Consider the following 21,038-nt stretch of genomic DNA (forward strand, 5'->3'; position numbering starts at 1 on the left):
TAAAAGTTTGGTCCGTCTGTCTGGTCCGTGGCCTCCTGCCGTGGGAACACCAGCTTGTTTCGGAGGCAGGGTGGATGCCTTGGGGACACCTAGAAAGCCGTGGAAGTGGGCTAAGGATGTGAAATCGAACGGCTATTTGCACAGCCCGGGGAAAATATGTTCCCGGGGTGTCTGCCAACTGGCCCTCTTTCCTCTCTTTGCCTCAGAAATGCTTCTCAAACAGCTGTGAGGGGAAAAAAATGCCTCCAAGATATCTCCCGGGGAATCCTGTTTCTGGCCTGAGCCAGTTCAGGGTAGAGCTGATCCGTGGGGCCAGTATCCGTGGGAAGCAGGAATGGCTGTGGCCTTCCCCAGCATCCACCACATCTCAATCCTGCTTTCTCCCACTCCTTTCCTTTCTGTAGGGTCTTAAGAGCTTCCCAGATGAACTGGTTTGCTCTGCTTAACAGTAGTAGCAATCCCCCATCTCTCTCTTCCCCTTCTTTTCTCTGTGAAGTTCACTTCATAGGATTATTTTGAATTTTAAGTTGGAAGGGGGGAGTCCTTATAGGTCTCCCCAAGTTTTTTCCAGAGAGAGCATGGTAAAAATTTAATATTTGTAACCACAGAGAAGCCTGGGATTCCAGTGGAGTGTTTCCAGTGGGGTCTTTCCGATGCAACCAGGGTAACCAGAATAGGATCTAGTGTGTCGAGCCCCTTTTAGTTCTTTTCAGCTGGTGGGGTACCCCTTGTTTCTTCCAAATGTGGTGAGTCAAATGTTTGGGGAGTGTTTCATTGATTTGATTTGATTGCATTTTTGCCAAGCTTTCCACATCTCTTTATTTTTTTCGGGGGTGTCCTGTGTTTTGTCTCCACTCCCCTTCCCCTGCCTGGGAGAAATATCCATGTGTGAAGATCAGATATTCCCCTGACTTGGGCCTCCACCCTGCTTTTAACAGCCGTTTCCTTATCGCAAGTGGGAGAACCGGGAACAATAATTATTCTGGTCCAATGTTCCCACGGAGATAACTGTTCAGAGGGCAGAAGATGAGGGAAGGGCCATGCCTTGGGGGGGTTATGTAAGATGGGGGGCACGAGGGTCAAAATCTTCTTGGAAGCAGTCATTTGTTTCCTCCGGATCCAGCACCCCTCCCCTGTCCAGCCACTTTCCTTTTCATCTCCAGTCCAAGAGGCTATTATCCAGGATGTCAGAGATATTTAGTGCCTTGACCAAGGGGGGTGCATATGGTCTCCATTAAAATTCTTCAGAAGTGCCCCCCACCCCCTACTCTCACAACTTGCACATGGAGCCTGAGGGGAACTCTCACAGTCCTGCAATGCCAGGGAGAAACGGGTTTAAGAGGCTGTGCTGGGAACTGCCACCCTTCCAGAGACGATAAAAGCATATTATTTCTGTGCGTGTTTTGGGGGTGGAGGTGGTGTTCCATAGTGACTTCTGTGTAATTGGATACAGACCGAGGAAAGAATATCTCTGTCTGTACAGGTAGAACTTTGTGCTCTGGTAATTAGTTCATTGCCGTTTTAGTTAAGTGTTTGCAAGGCTGCAGAATTTAAAAGACACAATGTCCGTAACCTTGTTGGAATTAGATATTCTTAGAAATGCTATGCAGGGTTCGTCGTATCATGGGGTGTTGGGACCTAGATGAGTGCTCTTGTTTTTTAAAATCGTTTTAGCATACAATGCTTTGCATGTTTAGAGAAAAGATCTAGAATTTCCCGCATTGGGATTGCAAGAGCTCCTTTCCATCTAAACCCGGTTAGGATCAGGCCCTTAGGATCCCAGCCTCCCAGCAGTGAATAGGGGTGGCAGGGGGGCAGATGAAGCATTTTATAACTGTGAGGACCCTTCAAGGCGAGGCAAGCTAAGAGAGAGGACAAAACTGGAGATTTTGTCTGAGAATTTCTGAAGTACTCAAACCTGAAACCGCTGATCTAACCAAAAGCTGTGAGTTGTAACTCAACTCGCATGCCTTGGAAAGTAGTGGAACATAAAGCTATTTTTTTACGGAATTCAGAAATGATCCAGGAAATGGAAGCTTAATATCTGTCCCAGGTGAATTGATAAGAAGTATTATTAAAGCCAGAATTCTGAAGAACAAGCCTTGCTGAGAAAGAATTGACATGGTTTCCACAAAGAGAGGCCCGCCCTTGCCAGCCTCTTAAGCGTTTTGGTACAAGCAAGCTTTGAAATGAAAATTATAAACTTGTACTTCTGACAAGTTCTGAAAAGCTGACTCTTGGCAAAGTATGCTAAATAAACCTAAATGCATTCTGCTACTAATCCTTAATTGCTTAAAGAGCAGGAAGGAGAAAGGGTAAGAACAAACTGTTAGTGTTCATAAATGATTTTGTGCTGTGGGTGACAAGAATGTACTCAGGATGATGGGAATTCAGGAAGACTGCATGGATTTCTCTGGTGGGTGAACAGCCAACAAATTTGTATGGTAGTTAAATATAAGGCAGCTTCAAGGTGTAGTGGTTAAGAGCATGGGACTGGGACTCAGAGGATCTGGGTTCTAGTCCCCGCTCAGCCATGGAGCCAACTGGGTGACTTTGGGCCAGTCACAGACTCTCAGCCCAACCTACCTCACAGGGTTGTTGTTGTGGGGATAAGATGGAGGAGGAGAGATGATGTAAGCTGCCTTGAGTCCTTTGTAGGAAAAAGGCAGGATATAAATTGCAATATATAAATAAGGTTTGGTGGGGTGGGTAAAGGCAAATGGCGACATTCTCATAAACTGGTAGTCTCTAAAGGGGGAGCAATTTACTAGCAAATTTATTAGCAATTTACTAGCAAATGGTATCCTGGGTCAAGTAAGAATATCCACTTGTTATGCAAGTTCAGTAATGATGGGAAATTCCTAGCTAGGTTTTCTTTGGTAAACAACCGAAAATAAATATGCCAGTATCCGTAATATTTCTTGCTAAGTCTGTGGTACAGCCACATTTGGAATGCTGTGTACGGGTCCAGTTGCCCTTCCCAAAAAGGGATCTTGAACAGCTGGCAAAGGTGGCCAGAAGGGGGCCTGAAAGGCCCAGGGGGCCACAGCAACATCCCCAAGAAGAGTGGGAACAAGCTTTGGGGTCTGATTAGTTTGGGTTGGGGGAACGCATGGAGGTACATGATTACATTTTATACATCTGTCATATATTAATGCTGAATTGTAAGCTATTCAGGAAGGACAAGAAGCGGTGCCTGTGTTCAAAGCAGAGGTGTTGCCAAGGAAAATTCCCCTCTTCAGGACTTGCCCCGCAGGAAGGCATTGCTGGGGTGGGGGAGGGTTAATGCCCTCCCCATCCTTCCTTTGTTTGGAGATTCAGTTTAGGTGGGGAAAAGTATCTTTGCTTGGTTTGGAATGACCTCAGGCAAGGTGCAAATGAACTGAAGGATTTAATTGTGTTTGTGTGGATTTGGATGACAACCTGTGGAGTTCACACAGGTCCCTGTGAAATGTTAAGTCAGTCCATCTGCAGATGTGTTTCCTATGGACCTGGAACCTTTAAGCTACTAGCAGCATCCCCCGGGGCATAGTAAAACTCTGGAATTCCAAGGCATACTAGCCATGATAATTGAATTGGGCTACCAAGTTCAGGGGCAGGCGCCCAGAAGGACTATATGCCCACATTTCTTTCCCTCAGGCTTTTGGGAGTCTCAGCTTCAGGTTTTGGGAATCTCAGCTTCGTCACCCTGGGCAATAGACCTTCAATCTGATCCCGCAAGATCCTTGCATTCTCAGAACCCCTCCAGAGAAGTTTGGGTGGGGGAAAGCATTCCCCTAATTCTTTCTGCCGTTCCACCATCATCGTGGCTTTTCAGTGCTGAAATCTGGGCCTCTCCTTTAAGCAATATTGCTTTTCCACCATTTTCTCTGGGTGTGTGTTTTTCCCTTCTGCATTAGTCACTGTGGCAATACAGTGATCCGCGGACTCTGGCTTCTTCCTTTCTACCTTTGTCACAAATATGCGCGCCTCCTGCTTTCAGTGTTAATTTCAGGTGTTTGCTGATGGAAGTCGAGTGTAGCTAAAAGTGAATTAAAAGCATGGATGGAGTTGAGAATTGCAGCCCCTTTAGAGCTTAGAGGGTAATAGGATAGCTTGCTTTTCCCAACCAGTGTAGCTAAACTGAAAACAGATTTAACTGACATTTCAGCTCCTCCAGCAAATTTAGGGATAAGAGTTTGGGGATCTCTAATGAAGAAACCCTAAAATGCATCATTGGGTGATATTTTTATTAGTCACCACCGAGTAGGTAAGCTTTGGTTAGGCAGAAATGGGGCAGGCGTCTGTTGGGTGGGGGTTGGAGCACTGGATTCAGGGAAAATCCTGGCTCTAGTCCCCAGTTGGCCATGGAGCTTACAGGCTGCCTTTTGGATAAGCACTGACTCTCAGCCGAAACTTGCTCCGTTTTGTTGTGATGATAAAACGGAGAGAAGGAAGATCCAGTACACTATGCTGGGGCTCCCTGAAGAAACAAGAGAAAGCAAATACATCTTGGAAAATATATCAGCACTCAGGATGCATTGGGGGAGGCACTTGGTGGTGGTGGTGGTTGTTGTTGTTAGTTGCAAAGTTGTGTCCGACCCATCGCGACCCCACGGACAACACTCCTCCAGGCCTTCCTGTCCTCCACCATCCCAGGAGTCCACTCAAGCTCACACCAACGGCTTCAGTGACCCCATCCAGCCACCTCATCCTCTGCCGCCTCCTTCTTCTTTTCCCGTCAGTTGTTCCCAGCATTAAGCTTTTCTCCAGTGAGTCCTTCTTTCTCAGGTGGCCACAGTATTTGAGTTTCATCTTCAGCATCTGGCCTTCTAAAGAGCAGTCCGGGTTGATCTCCTCTAGGACTGCCCGGTTTGATCGCCTAGCCAAGGGCAAAATCCAATGCATGTCAAGGCAAGAAAAAGACCCACGACTTCTGGCACTCCTCAGCCAGCCACAGTGTATAAAGCCCTTGAAATTGTAGGATGCTATTCTGTTTTAAGCGTACATAGCCTTGCATCTTCAAACAGGTACACAAGTCTGTACTATAGACTCTTCTGGGCACTGCAGTTTAAGAAGGGTATTAACAAACTGTCTGGAGATGGGTGGCGGAGCTGAGGTTCACAACCCCTGGGGAGAAGCTTATGTGGGTGAATTTCTTAGAATGGCGGAGCTGGGTAGCCATCTGCAAATATGTGAAGGATAGGAAAATAAAGGCTGGATAAAAGTCGCCCCAGGAGGCAGGACACGAATCCGTGGGTTCAAACATCAAGAAAAAGTATTTCAGCTAAATTTTAGGAACAATGTCTGGGTGGAACACACTGATCCATGGTAGCTTGGAAGGTTTGGTGAGGGGCAGTTAGGAGAGTAGATGGCTGGGAACCTCCAGGAGTGCAGAGACCGGACTAGAGGAACCATGAGGTCCTTTCCAACTCCAAACCCTTGGAGCGCTCCGATTCCAACGGAAATTGTGTCGGGTTGCTGTTCTCCCATCTCTGTGAGTGGAGGCTTGAGTTGGAGCTATCATGTTACATGATTTGCCTCTTTTGTGGAAAAGTTATTACGCCTAAAATACTTACAACACCATCTGTACCCTCATTCCCGTGTCGTATTCATAGTGAGAACCCTTAGCTATTTTGAAGATTTAATGTGTTGAGTTCCAGTTTAGTTCCCCATGTTGCTACATAGCCTCAAGCCAGTTGCTCTTCTGTCTGCCTCAGTGCTGAATCTGTGAAATCTGTAAAATGGGTACAGTGGTGGCCGACTTTATTTGATTTTTAAATATTCCATAAAAATCACAGTGCCTTTTTGTGCATGTAACAAGCAACTGATGCATTGCAATAACAACTCACAGCTGATTCTAGAAAATGTATGTGAGTAATTCATTCCTTACTGAACAAACAGCATTGAGAATTATTTTTAAAAATCAAAATAGGGGGCTGGACTTTTAGTTTAGCAATGTAAACATGGTCTTGCTAGACCAGACCAAAACTCATTCGGGGCAGTATCCTGCTTCTAACAGTGCGCAGTTAGATTCCTCTTGGAGGTTTCCTTACATGGAGGTTCCATTTGGTACTATGGACTTGTAACTATTAATTTGTCAAATCCTTTTAAAAAACCTCATGCACGCATCCAAACCTAATGGCTGTTGCAAACCGCTTGGAACAGATTGCATTGCTTTTGACCATGGAGTTGAAACTGACATTTACTGCCGCAGAAGGGAGTGATGCTGCCTAACCCGCATGGCTTTAAAAGGGAGCTAGGAATCCCTGGCTATTAGCTATGACTGTGGATGGCCTCCAGGATCAGAAAGAGGCAGGAGGCTTTGGTATCCCAGCTGCTGGGAGCAGGAATTTGAAGATGCTCTTGGGCGCATCTCCTGCTGGGGGTTAGCCAGCATGGGAGCAGAATGGTGAGGGCCGATCCTGCCGTGTTTTCGTATTAATCTGCTCACATGTGGCATGCATGTTTGAAAACACTCTAGAAATAAAACCAATTTTACTATTAACTTTTCTGATGGGGCCTAGCAAGCCACCCGCAGTCATCCAGAACGTAGCAGGTCTGTAGGTCTGATCTACGCCTTCAAGAAGAGGTCATGTGTTGGGTGGTGGAAAGTCATAACCTCTAATTTGGCAGAAGAGCGCTGACTTGTTCTGTTTTTCTTTTCTTTTGTAGGAACCAACCAGCCGGATTCTGGTGACCCTACGGGTTGACCCACAGGGCTTTTTCCTCTACTGGACTGGTCCAAATAACGTATGGATATCCTGTCTTAAACATGCTTTTTCTAAGCCTCTTCCCCTCGCTTTCAAACTGTGGTTTTTTAAAACGCATTTTAAAAATAAGTCATGCTTCTTATCAGTGGTAACGGATGACCAAGCCCGGAAGCGCTGGGGTACTTTTGAGCATTGGGGGCAATGTCAGGGAAGGGAGGGTGTGAACCCCGTGTTGGGAGACAATGGACAGGCCTTCCACTCTGCCCAGTTTGAGCTGCCTCTGAAGTTGAATGCTCCACCCCCCCCCACACCCCACTTCCCACCTCCACCCCAGGGGAGGGAGTGATATTCAGCAGGCCTGGATTCTTAATTCCTCTCTCTTGTCAATGCCTTGAGTAGTTGAGCTGGTTTGACTAGAATTCTGGGGTGAGGGCCAAAGGGAGAGACAGAAGGGAGGGAGCGGAGAGAGGCTAGCCTGGCCGTGGCTTAAAAAAAAATCAAAATAAAAAGCTGATATAAACAGCCGCATTTCCCTCTTTCTCCCTGGGCAACTCACTTCCTTTGCTCCCCTCTAATGAGCTACCCCAAACTTGACCCACTTCAGCGGGTCGGCTGTGCGGAAGTCCTCTTGATGTCTTTGGAAATCCTGAAAAATCTTGAAAGCAGGCTAGTCAAGACTGTAGCAGAGCTGCTTTGCTCTGGATTTTGCCTCCTTTGCTCCTTTTTATCCCACCCTCCTTCCAAAGGGATTAAGGTAAAGTGCCGTGATTCTCTCCCTTTTGACTTCTGCAACATCCCTGCAAGGTAGCCTAGCCTGGGAGGTGTGGTGACCCGATCAAGGTCACCCATGATGGCTTCAGGGCTGAGTTGCTACCCCAGCTATCTGACCAGGGGGGTAAACATGGGCGAGCAAGAGCTGAGGAAGATGGGATAGGATGATATAAACTGGGCAAGCGGCAGGGAGACTAGGTGGCACCACAGAGATGGGAATTCGGCTGAGGAGGAAGTTCTCGGGGGGCACATTCCACTAGGGGTGAGACTGAAGGCAAAAGGGACCGAGGCTGAAAATAATGTGGCCCTATTTCATGGCAAAGTTCTGCCGACAGCGGAGCCATGGGACAGGTGTTCCAGCCTTTTAAAATCGGGAAATGGGGGCAGATATGTGGAAAAGCTGCAGAATGATTCAGTGATTCAGGTGGGGTGGCTTTTTTAAGCCTGGCTTTCCACCCTACCCTACCCGTTCTAGAATTTGCTGTCACTTATTATCCCGCTGCCCAGATCGCTGCTGGGGCGATCCTCCGTCACCCACCTCGGATCCTTTTCCTGCAGCACCCTAAATGTGCCTGGGAACCCCTTTGCTTTGCTCTTGCGGAACTCCTGCCTCCGAAGGGAGTGTGCGAAGGGGCCGGGTGGAGGCGAGGTCCCATAGCAGGATTAGGGGATTCATATAAACCCCTCAGCACCCATTCAGTCATGCCGCTTCTGCAGTTTCGACTTGTGGACAACGCCAGGTGGGTGACTAAGGAACAGCAGCCCTCAGCAGGGGGTCCGGAGCGTATTTACTTACTTATTTTTGCCATTCCTTTTGAGGCTTTGTGGAAAGAGACCCCTGTATTTTCCTGGCGTGGCCTGAAAGCCTGTTTTCTCCTCTGCTCCCCTGCTTTTTTCTCAGGTTTGCCCTCTGTCTGAATCCACTTTCCAGAGCAGCAGTTTGGTTCTTCCCCCAGGCTTCCCCCTTTATTTTATTACTGCATAATTTGCCTGTGGTTAAAAGCTCTTTTGCATTGGAAGAGATCCAGGACAGAACAGTTAGTTTAAGTAGCTGCATATACAGCTGGAACTGCCTGGTCTTCTCCTTCCTTTGAGCAAGTGCTTGAATGGCCAACGAAAGAAAGAGGAGCGGGAGGGAATCTGGTCTGGCAGGGCTGCGGGGAAAGCCAACAGAGTTGGAGAAATCGTCTTGTGGATCTGAAGGTGAGCACTGCCAAACTGGCGGGTCTAGGCCCTGTCCTTGATTCGGACTGCGATATGCATTTGGTCGGTTTAGCATTGAGTGGCCTCAGGGCACAGTCCTCTGCCTGATTACTCAGAAAAAAGTCTCCCAGCATTCCCCACCCATGGACTTAGTAGTTGGGCTTAGACTAAACACGTGCAGGATTGTGGCCCTTCAGTTCAGTTGTGGCTGGGCAAGGTTTTATTTAAAAACAAAGGCATTAAAATACAAGACAGTAGTGGAAATCAGCATGATGAATTTTTATTTCGGAATTAGCTAGTCTGGGTTGTTTGCCATTGTTTAGGTTTACTTACAGTGTGAACCCTTTATTTAGCCAGTGCTTGGTTTGTGTTATCCAGGGAGACAATCAAACAAATGGCTGCTCATTTCTTTCCTTCTCATGTTCTGTCCTTTTACTCTAAATGCCTTTGCGTGATTGTAGAGCAGGCATATAGGAAATTTTTTTGTTTAAATCACTCTTGCCAGCTTCCTCTGTAGCCTGTCAAAACAACCCAGGAACAGCTCATGAGTCTGTTTCACACATAATGGCAGCCCATGGATTAAAGAATTCAGAATTCACAGTGACTTCTTTTTCTGGGGTGTTCATATTTAACAAACCACATTTGTTAGCGTGGTGGCATTCACTCATCAACCCAGTTTGCAATAATGGTGGCACATCATGGGTTAATTAATGGGGCTAATTAGTGGGGACATGTAGCGTGTATGAGCTGTTTCCAAGTAGCAGAGCAATCTGCAGATGCCCTCTTTGTAGGTTGTTAGTGTGATGTCTGAACCCAGATACTTTGGTGTGTGGGTAAAACAACCCAAAGTTAATCTATGATTTGGTCTAATTTGCTCCAGCAGCTATGCCTTACGAGAAACATTTCAACTTTTAGACTGTGCAAGGCCCAGAAAACCACTAAACCAATGTGGTCACAGGAAAGGATCGGGCCATTAGAATAGGGCGTGACCATTTGGGGAACCTCAGTAAGCCACATTGGGATTTCAGATGGGCTGGATTTGACCACCAAGCTTGAGGTCTGACAGCACTGCCCTAGATGTTGGCACTGGCTTGTTTCCACTAACTACAGTTAAGGTTAATAGTCTAGGGTTTAGCTGATAAAACTAAACTGCAGGTAATCTAAAATGAGAAAACACCTTTCTCCTGCACTGATACAGAGGTGGGGACTGCATAAGTCCTGTTCATGAAATACTAAAAACAACAGTGCCTCAACTCATCTAATTCTGATTATTTTTAATGAGAACAAAATAATAAAAATATCCAGACAGGTTGCATCCGTGTCCATGGCTTTGAGCCCAGAAGGTGGGACTAGTTTTCCATGGAGAATTAGCTTTAATCACACTCACACACCTTTTCTCTTATCTCTGTAATGAAAAGGGCCAGAATTTTTTTTCTTGTTTTAAAGAGGACTGAAAATGCATGGAGGAGGACAGAATAGCCCTGGAGATGCCAACCCCTTCCTAAGTTCCAGCACTAAGTGGCAAACATTTCTGCACTTCAATATGAGGAAGGAAATAACGGTTATAATGAAAGGAAATATTGGCTGATAAAATGTAAATGATCGCCTGAGAGGAAATGTAACATTCTGATTAGTATGAAAGGGTAAATTGCATTTAATGGATAGCCTCCAGCATTATCTAATGGATATAGATGTGTGTAGTTGTGCCCACCCCACCCCCCACCCCTAATTATGCCAGTGTATGCTTGTGCAGTTCTTTGAAATATTGCAACTGGCAGAAAAGCTAAAATTAATGCATTCCTTGTTATGGAAAGAGAGACCTCGTTATCTAGACTAATTAACACATTTTGTGGTTCTTGTTAGCAGAAGAGGCTGCTGGAAAAGGTGTCTGCATCTGCTACTAACAAACCTGAAATAAAGGGTTCCTGTTTGTCTCCTTCTGGTTTTTCTCCCCCTCTTCCTTCTAGGATGTGGACCTTCTAGACATCAGCTGTATCCGAGACACTCGGACCGGACGCTACGCCAAGCTCCCCAAGGTAACTGACTGGTGATATTCTGTGTTTCAGCCATTCACTTCTCTCTCTCTCTTCTATTGTTCATAGCTCAGATGTTTTATGACATGTTGCGTGGTGGATAAGCCTTGCCAAAGAGCCGGTGTGGTGCCGTGGTTGGGGCTTGGAGATTTGAGTTTGTGTCCCTATTATTAATCAGGACCTTTGTAGGTAACTTTGGCCCAGTCACTGACTCTCAGCCGAACCTACTCCACAGGGTTGTTGTGAAGTGTAAATAGAAGAAGAGGACCACACAAACCCCCCATAACAGAGCCTTGAAGGAACGAAGTGGGGATATTAATATCATAATATAACTAATTAATTGGAATAAGTGTATGTCACTGCAGTCTAAGCAGACTGTCGGTGAGTCTAGGCCGGTGTTGCCAGCCGCTCTCTTGGCTTCAAGGCCATGAAGGATCTTTTCCACCACCCGCTCATCTTTTTCTTGCTGAGAATAGAACCGTGCCAAGCACATGCTCCGTGGCTAAGCCATGACAGGGGATGCGTCAGTCCTGCATTCAACGCCTTGGTGTCTCCATGGATAGCTGGGAAAGGTCTGTAACCCCAGAACCTCCCCCCAGCTGGTGGGTCCAAGCTTCATACATGGCAGTCTTCTTGACTCTTTGCCCACCTGTGGTCAAACACTTCCTTGCAACCCTAAGGACTAGTCACTTTTGTAATGAATCCCCGAGATTCTTTGGAAGCGGAATCCCCTCCCAAGGAATTCTGTGCAGAAGAGTTACTGCATGCGCACAGACCCTGCTTCTGGGGAGGACCTGTATCCCGTGGCACAGGTGCATTTCAGCAACACTTTCCAGGTGAACCGGGGGCCTGCTCCTGATCTCACCATAGGTGGGGGGCACTGGGACACACCCAAATGGGGTTGGTTCCCATGTGTGGGGACATATAGGAGGCCGTTGTCACAGCGCAAATGATACCTCCCTGCATGGAAACAGCTGAGGCCCTTTTCCTGTGGCTAGAATTGCCTGATACTTTTTTTAAGAAGCAGGCATGCCAAGGCAAGGTGGGAGGAGTTTTGGTGCTGCATTCCAGTGGTGGGTGGGGCCAAAGACGAAAGGGGCGGGGCCCCGAATAGCAGCCTATTGCAGCTGAATACTCTTGCCACTGGAACTAAGTATTGTGAGAGGCTTTTGCTCTTCTTTAATGGGGGTGTGACACAAAAGCTGGGGAACCCCGAAACGATCCAGAGTGATCAGGAAAGTGCGGGGCCAAGCTTTGGCACCACTGTGCTGAGGTGGCTTAACTTGGCGGCAGAGGCCGTGGCAACCCATTTCCCCGCTCTCGTTTCCCTTCGACCTCATGGAGTTCTCTCTCTCGGATCCCCACCAGTCCTGATGCCAGTTTCCATCGGCACAGTTAACGCACCCGCTTTGCAGGGCTCAGAGCAGCATTCACATGGGCAGAGGAAGACTCAAACTCTTCCTCCCTGCCTCAGTCCCAGAAAATTCGCTCCCTGAAGTGGACATTTGAATTTCAAATAGGAAGCATTCCCTTTTGGTGAAAGTCCCCTTCTCCCACTGCCCCAGCTCTTTGCCCTTAGGGCGTTCGAGCAGGTGAGCAAAACAACCACACCACAAGGCGCGCCTGGATTAAGCTTGCCTCTGGTTTGGTCCTCAGGAAAACAGCGGGAGTAAGCACCAGGCTGAGCTGCCTGCACTGGCTCACCTCCTTCGCACCCTTCCTTTTGTAGGACCCCAAGATCAGGGAGATCCTTGGTTTTGGGGGGCCAGAGCAGCGACCCGAGGATAAGCTGCTGACTGTGGTTCATGGCCCTGACCTGGTCAATGTGAGTTTCCTCAACTTCATGACGGTGGTCCAGGACGACACGGCAAAGGTAGGGCGAGGGAAGGTTGCTGGACTGTTTTGGGGGGCAGTTGGACAGGTGAGGGTGTTTTCAGCATGGGTGTTGGACACAGAGTGGAAGGGGCCATTGGGGTTGTTAGGAAGTGGCGGGTGTAGAGAGGTGGTGACAGGAATCCGGTGCCATCTTTGTACATAAGTCTGAACCGGCAGGTCTCTGCCTGCAAGGAGCTGCAGCCAAAGGCCAGCATAGGCCTGTCATTAGATGAGTCTTTGCACTTAAAATGCAGGATCGCTGTGTGTCTTTGAATAAATAGCAAAACGCTTCCATGGTTTGTATGGGGGGCAGGGGCTGCTTCATGGAAGCGGAGCAGGCGCGGAGGGGAGAATTTTAAGCAAAGTTCCTCGTGGTTTGAATAATTGCTTTAGAAGAGGGATTTTTTCTCCTGACTGTGGCAGGTACAGAAAGGGTTACTAATTCTCTGCCTGTGCCTGCTACATACACACCCAGCTGCAATTTGCATTTTTAAAAGCCTGCAACTTAAGATGCAAAAATGCATTTATTGTCTGGTGCTGCTCAAGGGAAAGATGCCAAGGGATAATTGACTTTGGTCCAGAGATAACTAGAACCTACCAGTGCAGGCTGTTATTGTGTGTTGTGGAGGAGGCCAAATGTGGACCTGTGCCTTGACATGCTGGCTTTCTACACACGGGGAGTTTATTTCCCAGAAGAGTGGTTGAGCCACTCCACTCCCTGCCTGGCCTGCTGTGCAGCAGGAAAGCTACAGCTTTATAAACTTATAAACTGACCCCAGAAATGACTGCATCGTTTCCCCACCCCCAACTCATGCCTGCTTTGAAGTGGGGCTGGGAAGATGCAGAAGCCCCTCCAGGATTCCTGGTTACAAGCAAAGGGATGTCCTTTGATCTGCTGGATTATTCATTACACTGGGTTTCTTCGAGAACACAGGCAGGCCTGCTTCAGGCTTGGGGTCAAAGGTGCTTTTTAATGGGACCCAGAGTGGGACCAACAGGTACCAGCTACTGGCTCAGATCGGCAGACATACGCTAAGAATTAAGGACCAAGATTTCTCTCTTTGCAGGCTCAACCCAGGAATTCACAGCCAAAACTGAATTCACTCCTGGATTTCCTCCACATATTTTCTGCAGCCTGATTTAAGGGGGTGGGAACACTTCTTAGTTAACACTATTAATAGTCAATGGAGAGAGAGGAATCTTTGCCAGGGAGAAATCTTTAAATCACCCAGCAATGTACTGGTGAGTTAGTTCTGGCTTTACAAATATCTGGACTGTTAGAACCCCCTGCAAACTTAGCCCATAATACATTAATCTGGGAGAACAGTACCAAGATTATTTTATCAGGTATGTGAAGCAGGGGGCATTGCTCAATGAAGAGCACTTGCAGAAAGCGCTGTAGTCAGTCTGCAGCATTTCCTGGCAGGGCTGAAAAGCTCATGTCTGAAGTCCTGGATTGCTGCTACTGCCAGTCCGTGTTGGTAATACTGGGCTTACAAGGTCCCTTGGGTCTGAGTTTGGGATAAGACGTTTCCAAAGTTGCTAACTATGTGGCTCTTCCTTTTGGTGATCTCCTGAAGATTCCCCCCAAATCTTGTCCTCTTGATTTACCTTCTCCTACTTGAGGTCTGAGTCTTGGAGCAGATCCTGGTGGATTATGTCTGCCAGCACCCTGGGAAATGCGGCGCAGGCCAATTTCGTTGCTGCCCTTCACCAAGTTTAAAAGCTGGCCTTTATTTCCCTGGTGTCTTTGCAGTGCTGTAACTTAATCACTCTGAGACTATAATTGGCTTTAATTTACAGGTTTGTCATTGGCATGGGATGACTGCTTTTGATTCACTTTGGGGCTGCTATTCTTGCTAGTTTGCCAATGCTCGTATTTATTTATTTATTAAGTTGTCCTGGTTTTATGTCCTCAGCAAAAAATTAGAAAGATTCTACAACGCGGAGAATAAAGATGAACCTCCCAGGGTGCTTCATCATTTTAGCATGAAATTCCAAAAATTTCACATGAAATTCATAATCATAACTTTTATTATTAATCAGGAGAGGTCTTTCGGGGGGGGGGAAAGAGAGAGAGAGAGAGAGAGAGAGGGGGGGAGGGAGGGAGGGAGGGAGGGAGGGAGAGACCGACCGAGACCTGCTCACATCCTCAGTGCTGTGTGGTCTTTCCTATCCCCTTTTCCTGTGTTGTATTTTTGTTGGTAAATCTTCCTAAATGAAAACGCCACCAACTTTTTGGCTTTCCTTGATTTGCAGTGGGGTGACTGGTGTTGTTTGATTGCGGTGTTGAAAGAGCATGCTGTTAAGGAGATCGTGCGTTGTGCCCCAGGCGTAAGCAGAACGAAGCCTGGTAGCGTTGTGTCTAAAGTCACCCTATTCTTTCTTTGGCTCCTCTTCCTTCCAGTTGTGGACTGAAGAACTGTTCAAGCTCTCCACAAACATTCTGGCTCAGAATGCCTCTCGGAACACCTTTCTCCAAAAAGCGTGAGTGACTTGGCCGTCCTAAATAGGTGCAGGCTCGCTTCGGATCCTTGCAAACGGTTGGTCTGTGGGGTTTGTTCAGCCAGGTTCCTTTCAGGGCTCTGACCAACCCGCTTAGCAGAGAAGTACCATTTTATCAAGCGACGCGATTAAGTTCTGTTTCTGATGCCAGTAAACCAGCCGGACACTCCGGAAATGATCCATCCGCAAACAGCCCTGCTTCTTTCTGAGCATACACATCAAGAGCCGCCCCCTTCCACCTGGCTGCGGCATTTTGAAAAAGAGATTTAGCTCTGCGTGTTTTGTTCAGAGAACCCTTAAGGAGAATACTAAGGGGTATAAATTCCCAGGCGCTCCCGGGGTCCTGTTCATCTACATCGGAATTACAGATTGTTCCAGAGGTTTCTGTGCCAGAAAGGAACCTTGTCTTGCATCCAAGGAGGGCTGGAGCACCGGATGCTTCCAGGAAGCCCAAATCTGTTCCCAGTTAGAGAGGTCATTTAAGAAGGCGGTGCCGCTTGGCCCTGTCTTCACAACCCAGCTAAGCCGCTTTGCTTATTCTCCCCTAATATTGGACAGGAAAGGAGAAGGCCAAACTTCGTCCTTCTAATAACAAGCTCTCCATGTTGCCCCTGCAGCTACACCCGGCTCAAGATCCAGGTGAATCAGGAGGGGAGGATACCTGTGAAAAAGTAAGGCGCTCCAGTTGCCCCCATGCTGGTGTGGGTCCCGCTTGTGGTAGCGCTCTTCCAGTTTAATATCCGCTCCTCGGGCTCTCGCGCTTCAGGACGGCTTTGCTTCTGGGAGCTGTTCCCACGGGTGCTTGGTGGATGTTGCAGGGGAACTGTCCTTTCTGTCTGCTGTGGGATGGTTAGAAGGAGCGAGCTGGCAATGTGTGTTTGCGCGCGGCCTCTGTGTGTGTGAGGCGCGTGCCTTGAGGAACTCTGCCCAGGCGGCCTGAAGCAGCTACTTAGCAGGGCGACTGGCTGGCAGTCCCTTCTGCTTGACAGAGCAGGTGGGGCGCTTGCTTGTGCGCAACAGCCGGACTCGCGCTTCGCTCGTGCTGCTTGCAACAGCTCAGCCTCAGCAGCTTCAGTGCGAGGAGGAGCAGGAGGGGTTGTTTTCTGCTGCAGGGAGAATCACAGGATGGGAGGGGATGCCAGAGGCCTTCCAGTCCAGCCCCGTTTATGCACAAACCTGCAGCATTCCGGACAGGTGGCTGCCCAGCTCCTGTTTAAGACCAGACCCCCCCCCCCCCCCCCCGGCTCACTGCTCAGCTGTTTTTGCCCCTGCAAAATTCTGTCTCTGTTTAGCTGCTGCCTCGCAGTTTCCAAAACTCCACAAGGCCGTGGGAACAGCCCTGAAAGTTCACCTCGTCCTCTGGGGCAGTTGGTTGGACCTGGGAGCAGCCAACCAACATTCTCCACAGTGCAGGGCTTTACAAACCGATGTCCCCAAGCTGCCACCCTACAGAAGCGTTGGACTGCAATCCCATCTTCCTGCCTGAGAATGATGGGTGTCGCGGTCCAGTCCTGCTGGAAGGCCCTGGCTTGGGAGAGGCTGAGCTGTGCTTTTGATGAACCCTACCTGCTTGACCGAGAGATTCCCATTTCTCTCACCCCGCAGTATCCTCAAAATGTTCTCAGCTGACAAAAAGCGGGTGGAGACAGCCCTGGAGTCCTGCGGCCTGAATTTCAACAGGGTACGTTCTCCATCCTGAGAGCCCATTCTCTTCTCCATGCTTCCTTCTGCCAGCTCTCCTTCTCCATCCTGCCTTCCTCATCGTCGTCTTTTGGAGGCCAGCTGGACTTCTGCCTGCCCCCCTGCCCCAGGCGAGCTCAGTTTAGCACTAGAGTCTGGATAAGGCCTAGCTTACACGTGAGCCACTCAAATCTCTGAGACGGGGGATCATGCTCTGCCCCTTCAGCCTGTAGATGGGAGACTCGCAGGTTGGAATGCTTCCTCACATTAAAAAAAAAAAAAGCTTCCCCCTGCAAGTAGAAACCTAGCAGAGCAAGGCTGGGGAGATCCTTTTCTTTTAACCCAAAGGGAACGTCCTCCTCCTCTTTCTTCTGCCACTGCCGCCTTCAACATGGCTGCCTCCGGGACTCACAGTCCGCTCAAAGATCTCTTATTTACTGCACTCATAGTCCCAGGGCTGAGTACTGTTCCACTTGCACCCAAGTTTTGGCCTCCTCGTTCCGTCAGGCCTGCAGGAGAAAGTACCCGCCTTGCTCGGGGAGCATCCCTCACCGCATTCTACAGATTAGGGAGCGGAGGGGGCAGAAGATCCGAGGCGTTTCAGCACCGACTTAGCTGCTTCCAGAGGAATCAGCATCAAGCAGTAATTCTTTGCTTGCTCTCTGCATTTCCATCCCATTTTTCCTACTGACTTTCAGCCTCTCCTGCACTGGGCCCAAGCACCATGCCATCATCCTGTTCTGCCCCCCCCATCCAGTTTAGTCAGGGATTGGCTCAAAGGCACCCAGGAGCCCACAGGACGTAGTGGGGACTTGAACCTGAAGCTGCTGCCTCTGGAATAAAGGATGCCAGAAGAATGTGGTTTGACTCTGTAAGCTGCCCAGAGAGCCATTGTGGCTAATGGGCGATACAGATAATAAATAAATCACAGGCGGAATGCAGTAGTACCTCCACAGCCAAATTCTCTTTCTCGATACGGCTGCAGGCATTGGGATGCCGCCCTGTAGGAGCCAAGTCCAAGATGGGCTGAAAACCTGTTATTTTGCACCTTGAATTTCTTCGCTTCTCACACCCCCCATTAAACGGACGCACCTTGCTCAGCGCATTTTGTCTAGTATTAATCTGTTCGCTTGATTTCCTTCCCACCAGAGTGAGTCGATCAAACGCGACGAATTCACCCTGGAGATCTTCGAGCGGTTCCTAAACAAGCTGTGCCTTCGCCCAGACATTGACAAAATCTTGCTGGAGATGTGAGTAAAGAGAGTGCGGAGCGGACGGTGGGCCTGGAAATGCAGGATAATTGGCAGCACAGTTGGAAGTGAAACACCAGATGCCATTTCTCCTGTGAGAGTTGATTGTGGAGGAGTGCGGTATATTTTGGGATTTCCTCTGTTTAACAACAGATTATATCAATGCTCACACAAACAATGATGGAAAAACCAGCATAATCCCTTATTAAACAAGTTTGCACCCTGCATAATTCCAAAATCCACACTGAAGGTGATAGATTTGCTTGGTCCGGCCAAATGGGCGAGCTTTTGAGGTCCACAGAATTCTTTGTTGGGTAAGATGTGGGGAGTTGAGGGTCTGATGGTCGGAGTCATGGGAAGAAATGAAGGAAGAGGCACATGTTTAACTGGATTGGCCCAGGGGTGTGGCATTTGAGGTCTGTAGGCTGATCTGGCCTCCAGGACCCCCGGAGGGCCATGCCCCCTCCCTCTGTTCCTGCTCCATGCCTGTTTAATTTCAGCAACACATTTTAAAATTGATTGGCACCCTTCCACAGAGGGGCTGAGCTTCATTCCAGCCAGCCAGGTTGCCATGTGAAATGGCCGAGAATATCAGTCCCTGCGTCGCAAGGCAGCATTTAATTCCTCCGCTTCTCTCACGCGTCTGGCCCAGGCCTAATAGCTCCTCCTCCCTTGTCTCCCTCTGGCGAAAACAGCGGCGCCAAAGGGAAGCCTTACCTCAGTTTGGACCAGCTGATGGAGTTCATCAACCAGAAGCAGCGGGACCCCCGTCTCAACGAGATCCTCTATCCGCCCCTGACCCGAGCCCAGGTGCGCCAGCTGATCGACAAATACGAGCCCAACCAGCAGTTCCAGCAGCGGGGTGAGCGCCTGGGTGGGGGTGGGTGCCCCGGCTGGTGCGTCGGGCCCCCGCTCCTCTGACTCCCCGGACCTGCCCTTCTTTTCTCTCCGTTCAGACCAGATGTCGATGGAGGGCTTCGGGCGCTACTTGGGGGGAGAAGAGAACACCATCGTGCCCCCCGAAAAGCTGGACCTCAGTGACGACATGACACAGCCGCTCAGCAGCTACTTCATCAACTCCTCACATAATACCTACCTCACAGGTACCACGCTGTCTCTGGTGGCATTCAGAAAAGGGAATTGCTAGGTCCTGGGCGGCGGGGAGGTAGTTTGGGGCAAGCTGGACCTGGGAGCGATCCAGCAGGGCTCTCCTTACTTTCTTAAACGTACTGCCCTTCCCAAACTCACATTTCTTTCTCCCTTCCAGGTCCTTGAGACCAACTCTCCTTTTACCAAGCACCTAATACTTGTGTGTGTGTGTGTGTGCGTGTGTGTGTGTCTCTCTCTTTCCCATCCTCCCCACCAGCTGGACAGCTGACAGGCAATTCCTCCGTGGAGATGTACCGCCAGGTGCTGCTCAGCGGCTGCCGCTGTATCGAGCTTGATTGCTGGAAGGGGCGCCCCCAGGACGAGGAGCCCTTCATCACGCACGGGTTCACAATGACAACGGAGATCCCCTTCAAGGTACTTGAGGGCTGCTCCCCCTTATGCTCGCCCGCCCCTGCCGTCAGGGACGCCTGCGGTGGGTGGAAGCATTCAGGAGATGGGACCCATGGCTGCACAGGTGCGTGAATTTCCGTTTTTCACAGCACATCAAAAAAGATCAGAGGTAGCCGAAGAGTATTCTCGGTTTATGCATCCCGCCTCGTCCAGTTTTTGGGCGGCTGCTGAGGGGGCCTCTCAAGGACCCCCCTCCCTGGGTGGCTGAGGAATCGCCTCAGGCCTAAAACCATGAGAATATTCTGCCATGCTCGGCTCCCCAACCTTTTTGGACCGTGGGCCCACCTGGGAATTTGAGGAATGGCGTCAGGCACCTCACAAAACACCGAATCTGTAGGTTTTCTGTTTTGGCGTCTACCTGCAGATCGAGGCTTTGGCATCAGCATCCCCAGATCTTAAGCTATAATTTACTCTGCAAGAAAATTGGGTCCCTCTCGGTCGGCCACCACAGCATCACTGCCATAAGCAATTGCCTAATTTGGCTAGTTGCTGGTGAAGTAATTTGACTAATGCTTTTTTTCAAGGGTATGTTTCAGGCTTGTCCAGACTGCATCTTTTGTGGGGGGAAGTTTATGACACAGATCAGTCCTGTCCTGGGAAAATTCTTTTAATATTCCCTGATGCCTGCACTTTTTAAAATAGTTTCCTGCTTCGTGTCAATTCACCAATGGCTCGGCACACACAAATTTCTCTATCCCATTTTACAGCTAAGCTTATGTGTAATTGCTAGAAAGTTGTATGTGTTTCGTACAAATCCATATGAGGTTATTCAGGAACTGGGAAAAAGGAAGAAGATAATTTGGGGGATGAAATAATTTTTGGGAATACAATATATTGGAGGTCTTTGTGGTAGTGTTCACTGATTGTTTAATGAGTTCTTTCTTGAATTGCCTAGGAACGGCCCTTCCTTTTTTTAAAGGCTTCTTTGGGGCTGACAGAGCCCACCTCCTTACATCCCATGATTAATATTAACTATTACTTCATTCCTCTAGCACCCCATAGCTGAAGCTTTCTGGCAGTTTACCACCATCCATAAACAGTACAACGAAATTCAATGGAACTATTTGCATAAGAATCAGGAAAAAGGTTAAAAAGCTTAGAAGAGCCCAAAACGAACATCAAAGAAGGACTCTTTGGATAATTCACTCAAGTCCCTGGGGGTCTCTCCCGCCAAGCTGTGGGGGGTGTAGACTTGGTGGATCCATTCGTGATCGTGGGTGGGAACACACGGGCCCAGACTCTGTCTGATATTCCTCAAGTTTTTTCAGTGGTGGGGGACTCTTGTTTGTGCGATGGACTCCTGAACCTATGTGCCACAGTGGTGCAATGAACCCTTTTTATTTTCCCAATATTTTAACGGTTAATTGGTTTTATCCTTGCTTTTATCATCATTTATCGGGCGCAGGGTGCTGTGTGTTGTTCGTTGTATATGGTTGCTCTGCTTTTTGGTTTTTGTAAGCCATCCAGAG

General features: G+C 48.7%; 1 protein-coding gene across 1 annotated transcript in view; it reads left to right on the forward strand.

Moving 5' to 3' along the window:
* Positions 1-21,038, forward strand: part of PLCB3 (phospholipase C beta 3) — a 42,545-nt gene that overhangs the window by 2,938 nt on the left and 18,569 nt on the right. Inside the window, exons 2-11 of the mRNA XM_044448512.1 lie at positions 6,655-6,732; positions 10,634-10,702; positions 12,429-12,572; positions 14,982-15,061; positions 15,697-15,750; positions 16,685-16,760; positions 17,909-18,009; positions 18,705-18,871; positions 18,966-19,112; positions 19,376-19,533. Coding sequence (XP_044304447.1) covers positions 6,655-6,732; positions 10,634-10,702; positions 12,429-12,572; positions 14,982-15,061; positions 15,697-15,750; positions 16,685-16,760; positions 17,909-18,009; positions 18,705-18,871; positions 18,966-19,112; positions 19,376-19,533 — 1,074 coding nt within the window. The remainder of the gene's footprint in view (positions 1-6,654; positions 6,733-10,633; positions 10,703-12,428; positions 12,573-14,981; positions 15,062-15,696; positions 15,751-16,684; positions 16,761-17,908; positions 18,010-18,704; positions 18,872-18,965; positions 19,113-19,375; positions 19,534-21,038) is intronic.

Source organism: Varanus komodoensis, unplaced genomic scaffold (genome assembly GCF_004798865.1).
Source record: "Varanus komodoensis strain SLA01 unplaced genomic scaffold, ASM479886v1 scaffold55, whole genome shotgun sequence".
Lineage (NCBI taxonomy): Eukaryota > Metazoa > Chordata > Lepidosauria > Squamata > Varanidae > Varanus > Varanus komodoensis.